Below are 8,738 nucleotides of genomic sequence, written 5' to 3'. Positions count from 1 at the left end.
GTCGGGTTCGAACCACGGACCTTCCGGTCAGTAAATTCGCGCTCTAACCACTTGAGCCATCTCGACCCCTTGGTGGTGAGAATGATAAACGTTTCCAATGCTACATAAAGCAGATTATTGCCATGCTTCTTCAGCGGAAATTCTGTGGATAACAAGGCCTCTTCTGTCAGAATCCAGCCTGATTAAGCCCGATACTCAAGTTATTCACCTCGTGTACATCCTTGGGGGAGCTCGAGATAGTTCACTGGTTAGATCGTGAACTTACTGACCGAAAGATCGGTGGTTCGAACCCGACCCCAGGCACTCAAATGATCTTGTCTAGGCTTGGGCAACCTGGCAGTATCCCAGCCTTCGTGCTTCCTTCGAGTGGCACGGCAGCTAGGCACCTAAAGCGTGTTACACGTGAACGTAGTTACGTCGGGCAGGAAGAATAAAGTGAGGCGAATGGCTTACAAGCTCAATTGCCCACCATCTGCAGATTGTGAACGGAACTTCCGAAAAAGTCCTTCACCCTCAGTAACGTGAGTATGCAGCCGTATGTACCGCTGGCTTGGGTACATGCTCCGTGTATTGGTTGACCCAATTCTCCGCCGAGCTTACAGAGCTGCCTAGATGACCAAATTTATCTAGCACGTCGATTGGCTCACTTGCAAGCATGGAATGTAGGTTTGGTCCCACCCAGTCTTATAGCAGCCGATGCCAAACCGTGCGGCAGAGTTATTTAGGTTATTTAAAATCATTTGCGTTTGGGAAGGATCTGAACCAAGTAGAGTAATATCGTCCGCAAATCAGGATTTGCGGAAATCTGCGTGACCTATGCGGAACTTTGTCAAAGCGATTTTTCGGTACTTTAACAGCCTGGAAGTCGAGTTCGCCGCTGAATCTGATCGGATTTGGTAAAGGGATAGCAATTACCTGCAGCCGTCGATGGAAAAGCACATATCTGAGATGGTCACACCAAAAGCAACCTTGAAGGTCAAGTTAACAGCTAACTGGGTAACCCGAAAATCGTCCAATTGGAAATTCTGGGGGCATAGTAACGGCAGATTGTGTGCAGTTGTTCGATTAGAACATATGAGTAGGAATCGATCAACATGGATCGCTAGGATGTTTAGAGCGGCTCCGGATTCGATACTTAAATGCCCGGAGGCGGGCCGATCCAAGTAATTAAATATCACATCGATTGGACGGATGTGTCGTGGAGAGGACGAAGGCGTGCTCTGATTGCTCAGAATGTTAGCCAATCAGAATCAAGCATTTGTGTCTTAGGAAGATTCAGGCGTGACCTTGTGGAAACTCTAAGATAACCCTATAAATAGATTGGTAATAACATTCCTTTGTCTTCACTAAAAGCTACCGTGTCTGGTGACATACCATAGTGAGCAGAGCACCAAGTCAAGTCGGTCGCAAGATACAACACACACACACAGAAACGTTAAGCTTGTCCGGGTTGGACGCCTGAAGTTTATACTGACAAAACTCCGGCACGATAAATCCTTTAGATATCCATTGCGTTCGACAAGATTTAGATCGTCGAATAGGTTATGCGCAAGATGGCGCAAACCAATTTTCTGTGCTAATTGTAACTCGCGTTTGCCTTGGCTAGCTCTAACGCAGCGCAATAACACAGCAATATCACAGCGCAATAACTGAAGAGGTTTAATCCTTCTGAAGGGTGAATTTGTCGTGACGTGAAGTAGAATGCTCAAACATTCGTCGTACAGCTGTAGCACCCTTTCGGTGCCTAGCTGCCATGCCACAGAAAGGAGGCACGAGGGCTGGGATACCGCCAGGTTTCCCAAGCCTAGACAAGGGAAGTCGAGTGGCAGAGGTGGGGTTCGAACCACAGACCTTCCGGTCAGTAAATTCGCTCCCTAACCGCCTGGTCCATCTCGCCCCACAAACATTCGTGGTCATGTTCTTACCTTTGCGATAATTTCTCGGGTTAATTAAACCCGAAAAATTCATCAGAAACAACTTACTGGCTCTTTTTTTTAAAAAAATATTACCACTAACCTGTTCATCATCCGTAGCCGGTTTGTCCACTTTGGTTTTCTTGGCCGCCGGTCCCTTGTCGTTCGTTTCCGCCGGTCGGGCACGTTTCAAATTCTCCCTAAAAATCGTAATGGAAACCTACAGTTAGACGTTGTAGAATGAAAAGAACGACCAACAAGGCATGTATACAGACTGAAAGTGGATAATAACCGGATTGTCTGATGCTTGGAAGGCTACCGCATCGTATATGGTTATCGAAAGTGTGTACTGCTATATTGGAAAATTCGTATTATGAGAGATTTTTTGGCGCGGACCGCTGTACTGTCGTTCGGTGCCCGGCTGCCGTGCCACCCGGAGGAAGCACGAGGGCTGGGATACTGCCAGGCTGCCCAAGCCAAGGCATGGGGAGTCGGGAGGCGGCAGAGGTCGGGTTCGAATCATGAACCTTCGCGCTCTAACCATTGAGCCATCTCGCACTGTCTTATTCACAGGGACAAACTAACGACGACTGGGTAAGATGGGGCGTCCTTCAGGTTGAGGGTACAACACTCACTTGGTGGCCTCTGTGTGGGCCAGAGTAACAGCATCCCGATCCACTTGCTTCAGTTTTTTAAAGCCTGCCAACCTGTAAGAGAAGCGGACGGATAACTTGATGAATACACTGAGCAAGCAGGTAGACACAATCAGTTAAACACATGAGCGCCGGAATTGCACAAAGACCCTCCTTGCTCAGAGTTCCAAGCAGTGAAGTGTCAGTTGAGTTCATTACTACCTGGTAGTGATCGTAATAATAATAATAGTAAATTACAGACGCAATACACTACTCATAAGGTTGCTGAAAATTCTTCGATAGCCCACGACCAGTTTCGCCCTTCTTGGAGCTCAGCACGCACATGCAATTTGGGTTCAAGTAGAACCTAAGGTTGACGGAATCTCGAGGACTGCGCCTACCTGATGGGCCCCAAGAAAGGCGGGACCGGTCGTGGGCTGTCGAAGAATTTTCAGCAACCTCATGAGTAGTGTGTTACATCCACAAATGTATCGCGATATCTCGAATATCGTACCAAATGAAACATGAGGCGACCTGGTGGAGCACATGCAGTTGCTTAGAAACAGCATAAACGAGAGATTCAGCTGGGTTCCAGGTGAGTCTCACACAAAACCGAATTAGTTCGTAAACGAGTGTATTTCACTCGGTTGTAACACTCGTCCGCTGCCTAGCTGTCATGCTACCCAAAGAAAGCACAAGACTAGATAGGAGCGGTCAAGATGCTTGGGGGTTGGGTTCGAAGCACGGACCTTCCGGTCAGTAATTTCGCGGATTAACCACTGAGATATCTAAATCTTAGTGGTCTGTGCAAATGGCTCAATTAGTGTGCGTGTTGCAGCGCGAGATAGTTTAAGTGGTTAGATCGTGAATTTACTGACCGGAAGGTCCATGGTTCGAACCCGACTCCTGCCTCCCCACTTCCCCTGTCTAGGCTTGGACAACCTGGCAGTATCCCATCCCTCGTGCTTCCTCCGGGTGGCACGGCAGCCGGGCACCGAAAGGATGTTACAGCTGAACGATTTTGTTTTGCAGCGCGTAGTCTTGGTTCAGTGCCTTGGACAAGACGCTTCTTAGAGCGATAAGATTAGCAGGAAGCCGGAGACCGCAAGTTGGGCGCCTATTCGTAACAAAGTGGATACCACTAGGTTTCGGACTTGCCACGCAGTTACGAAGCGCCGTATTCAGTAAGCTGACGAACACCAGCGAAACTATGAGGACTTTGACCAGACCAATCAATAGGGTGAGAAGATACTGACTATTGGGGTCGGAAGCCGGACAACAACCGTCTCGACTGGTTGGTACGGTTCCTGAACAGCGGTGCATACTATAGAGTGATGGATTTGCGTTATCACGTGTATCAACTTACCATTGCACCACTTGACTATCGCACTGGCTAACTCAACCAAGCTAATCCGTCGCTCCAGTCCCTTACAGGCTGATTAATCAACTCAATAGCCATAGGAATTACTGTGAGCCGGTTTCATACGAAGCCAAAAATGACGATACCCATGGGACGGCTCATCAATCTATGGTCATCAGCTATAATTCTGCGAAAAACGTCTGGATCGACCAAAAAATCGTTCAGCTGTAGAACCTTCCTGGTGCCTAACTGACATGTCACCCGAAGGTTGCATGAGGGCTAGGACACTGTCCGTTTGCCCAAGCATAGACAGAGGAAGCCCAGAGACAGACGTCGGGTTCGAACCACGGACCCTCCGGTCAGTAAATTCGCGTTTTAACCACTTGGGCCACCTGCATCGACCAAACGATGAAATAGCGAATAATTTTCGGTGTGAAATGAGATCTAGTACACGCAGTGGATGAGGTCGAATGCCTGGTGGAACAGACACAATAGTCGTCCTGGCAGTGAAGAAAATGGGGACACAGCCGGAACGCTTCATAAGCAAGTCATTGGTAGATGAATGAACCAGTTTACACGAAATGGGGACACAGCCGGAACGCTTCATTGGTAGATGAATGAACCAGTTTACACCGTCTATAAAAAGTGAGTCTCTCGGCATTGACCAACAGACTGGATTAGACAAACGGAACCGAGTGATAGACCGTAATACAAGGCGGTTTGGGGATAAAGTCGCACTGTCCTCTGTGATAGGGGTCACAGGAGCAGCTAGGCTGGAGTCTTCCAAGGACCAAGTAGTATGCATTAGGTCCGAAAAACTCAAATACTGCTAAATCAATGGTTGGTCACGACCGTCCGAAACTTATCAAAGGCTGACGGGAAAAAACCGAAGTGAATCCAAACACATCTGCTGAGCGCGAGAAACTTGAATCCATCTGGGCCTTAATAGACGAGCTCTCAGGTTTGACTAGCCACCTACCACCACACGATACGCAAGGTAAAGCGTAGGTTTTAGAAAGAATCCTTCAAGAAGGCCTCCCAAGCCAATTTTGTTCGGTCAGTACTCCCCAGTCCCTGGACAAAACGATACAACCCGCAACTACTCTATCGGGACGATACAACAACTACTCTATCGGGAAAACTTTTGAATCAGGGCAAATGGGATGAGCATTCATCTTTGAAACCCATCACAAGCGCTTACAAACATGCACCCACTTAACAAACAACTCGTTTCGACACTGGTAATTCCGTGTCGAATGTACTTTGCGACAACGGTATCGTTTAACCCTCACAGTGCATTCCTTGTGTCCCCGGAAACCTGTTACCGCACTGGGCGGAAAAGAGAAACCGAAGATCCGTCAGATTATCTGCAAAAAAGGTCAGAAGCTGCTCTGTATATGCAAATCGATGACGCAGCGAAAGGTGGAAGAAACTCACGTAGTGATATCCGCAGGGCAGTGGTTGCTGCGCAGAAAGCAGGACAAATGATAATCAACTGTGGACTCTTTGTCACCTTCATGAATCATGTGCCTTTCCTGAGAACAGAAGAACAGCTACCTGTAGGTGAACTGGAATGAAATAGCTGGTGACCGATTCATTAGTGAAGACTGTCTCAAAACCCTTAATGAGAATGTTCATAGATCATTGAGGGGAAGATGGCCAAAGTGGTTAGAGCGCGAATTTACTGGCCGAAAGGTCCGTGGTTCGAACCCGACCTCTGCCTCCCCACTTCCCCTGTCTAGGCTTGGGCAATCTGGCAGTATCCCAGCCCTCATGCAACCTTCGGGTGGCATGGCAGTTAGGCACCGAAAGGGTGCTACAGCTGAACGATTATTATCACAGACCATTGATAATTCTGCAGTCGGGATAGTTAGTAGAACAAGTACTACGACTGCTCAACTATCGATCGCGTTCACACACGTATCGCTGGCAAGTTTTTTCTCACTCGTGAAGCCCTACCCAAAAGAAAGCAATTAAAGACATGAGTGGAAGTCATTACTCACCGAATTTGGACTGCGGTGGTGGTGCGGAATTTCGGAGATTTGTGTGGGAAACAACCCGATGTACGCCTGAACGTATTTGTGCGAATGAGTCTGTAGACACGCTCAGTTTCACTCAATATACGTTGTAAGCTTTGGTTTACTGGTTGTTTCTCGCTACGATTGCTCAAACAAGTGACACAACTTAATATAATGGATCGGCTGTAGCATCCTTTCGGTGCCTAGCTGCCATGTCACCCGAAGGTTGCACGAGGGCTGGGATACTGCCACGCTGCCCAAGCCTAGACGGAAGAAGTCGATATGCAGAGGTCGGGTTCGAACTACTGACCTTCCGGTCAGTAAGCTCACGCCTTGACCACTATCTCGAGCTTAAACAAGTCTGATAAAGTGAGCATTGTGGGCTCGAGAGGATAACTAACCCGTTGAATACGACTAAGTGGGATTATCTTGTCCAGAAACTTTCCAAAAAATTGCTTTTCTGTGTTGAATGAGTGACTTTTAGAATCAAAACAACAGGCCAACAGATACTCCACGGCATAATAGCTAAGTTACGTGATGTCCGCCATCTCATGTCCTAACTTCAATGAGGATCTGACACAGGGTGTTGGTAGTACCCACTGGTGACGGACAGGTCTCATCACCTAGCGCTTCACATAGATCTTCAGTGGCTGACGATACGGTCATCCGATTGGAGGAGCATATCCAAAATAGAAGCAACCATGACCAGTTCAACGCAAACTGTAGGAAGACACATCCGGGAGAAGCATTCAAGAACGTCGCCCGCGAAAAGGTTGGCGAATAAAACTGTGAAATCCGAGCGTGCTCGGAATCATGAAGGTATTTTGCTGTCACTCAAGGCTTCAACGCCCCAATTCATCAAACAACCTGTTGGTGATTGAGCCCACATAAGAAATCAATCAGCCGATAAATTCATCTGAGCCAAACTCAGAATTTCCTCGTACTGTTGTATCCATTAACCTATAGTTTGGTCTATACGAAGACAATAAGTCGAAAATGCAGCAAAAACGGTGCCCTTTGAGTGAGAAATCTAATGGCCAACAAGACTAATGTCTAGTTTAAGCCTCATTGGACGCGTTTTGTTGAATAAATGACGCGTGAAATTATGGGATGCGATGGACCGGTAAGGATATTTTTAGCTTACATTACAATATGTTGGAATAGGAGGTCATTAGAAGGCCAATCTCGCCAAGCACTCCAAGTATATGGGCACGATATGACCTGCTAAACATCGCCCTGTCATTGGATCCACGTTTCATTTCCATTACTGTCCGACGGGGTTCAACAAAAAGTGATTTCTCCAACCCATAGTGACGACTCTAACTGTTGCAACAAGTTATTTGCCAACGACCCAACGAACCTGAGCACGGTAGCCCTCCGGATAACACATCATTCCCCAGAAGAAAATGGCTTTTGCGAACTTGCAAGCTTTCGTAGCATGCCTCACACAGAGAGCAGACGTGACTTACGAAAGGCACCCACCAGTTGTTTTGGCTACCACAAAAAAATGGCCACGTTTTTCATTCGGTGGCGAGTCCCATCAGTAAACTAGTCCAGAAAAAAACTGAGGAGAGGGGCGACAGAGCAAACGAAGTCGCGCTAGTGGTAAGGGGGAAAGCGAAAGCAACCATGCAAACTCAGTACGTGCTGTCGGTTGCACATTTGGTCAGTATCGATCCGAGAAAAGGAAACTTTCTCATTTCGACAAAGAGATGATGAGGCGGTCGACTAAATGGGGAAGAGGGGTTGAGTGCAACGTTGCCCATAACTAGGTTGGGATTCCATTGCTTGAGTTGTGTCTAGCTGTCAGGATATCGGTAGGCCAGGGGTAATAGCTTAATGGAACCTTCGTTACAGTTGACACAGAGCGTTTCTCGCGTATAATTCATACGTTAAAAAAAAGATATTATTTTTTACATCGTTCAGCTGTAGCACCCTTTCGGTAATGGAACCTTACAGTTGACACAGAGCGTTTCTCGCGTATAATTCATACGTTAAAAAAAAGATATTATTTTTTACATCGTTCAGCTGTAGGTAGCTTTCGGTGTCTAGCTGCCATGCCACCCGAAGGTTGCACGAGGGCTGGGACGCTGGAGGGTTGCCCAAGCCTAGACAGAGGAAATCGAGAGGCAGAGGTCGGGCTCGAACTACGGACCTTCGGGTCAGTGAATTCGCGCTCTAAACACTTGAGCCAGCTCGCTTTTCCCCAGATCGACTGTGTGTGAATTGGGGCACCGTCATAAATTTGCTTCAATTAATGAAGAGTACACTACCCACTCGGTATCTTAGGAGCCTCAGACTATCGTTGGAATCCGCTAGCTGAAGATGTGAGTTATGCGCAACCTTGGCTCACTGATTCGCTTTCCTATACCTGTTATCAGTTTCTGAGGAGTAATGCATCGCGTATTTCCATGCCAGCCAATCAACCACAGTTCGAATGGAACTCTGGTTTGTGACAATCCTCAAGCAACTATGGAGTGCAAAAGTTGTCTTTGGGTTCCGTTAGGTTGGCATTCGAAATATCGAAGCATTTCCCCCTCACTAGTTATGCTATAAATAGGACCAACTTATTGTAAGCCACTTGTACCGAGCTCGAAGTAGCTCAAGGATTAGGACACGAACTTACTGGCCGTGGTTCGAACCCAGCTCCTACATCTGGACCGCTGGGCAACACTCCAGCTAGGCACCGGAATGGTGTTACAACTGAACAGAGAAAAAGACCACTGTTAACACTCATATGCCTAGACTATCTCAGATTTATGGTGCAGCCTATCTTCGTATTTGAGCTTTCGTAACTTGATACGAAAACTAGTTC

The 8,738-nt window shown here is 47.3% G+C and overlaps 1 protein-coding gene across 1 annotated transcript in view; it reads right to left on the bottom strand.

The window, feature by feature from the left end:
• The window catches only part of T265_10490 (hypothetical protein), a gene marked incomplete at both ends in the record, with an annotated part of 38,152 nt that overhangs the window by 20,932 nt on the left and 8,482 nt on the right, over positions 1 to 8,738 (bottom strand). Inside the window, 3 exons of the mRNA XM_009176872.1 lie at positions 2,017 to 2,113; positions 2,549 to 2,620; positions 5,343 to 5,440. Coding sequence (XP_009175136.1) covers positions 2,017 to 2,113; positions 2,549 to 2,620; positions 5,343 to 5,440 — 267 coding nt within the window. The remainder of the gene's footprint in view (positions 1 to 2,016; positions 2,114 to 2,548; positions 2,621 to 5,342; positions 5,441 to 8,738) is intronic.

Source organism: Opisthorchis viverrini (assembly GCF_000715545.1).
Source record: "Opisthorchis viverrini unplaced genomic scaffold opera_v5_372, whole genome shotgun sequence".
Lineage (NCBI taxonomy): Eukaryota > Metazoa > Platyhelminthes > Trematoda > Opisthorchiida > Opisthorchiidae > Opisthorchis > Opisthorchis viverrini.
Note: the sequence above shows the minus strand (reverse complement) of the source record. Positions and strands in the feature narration are given on the sequence as shown.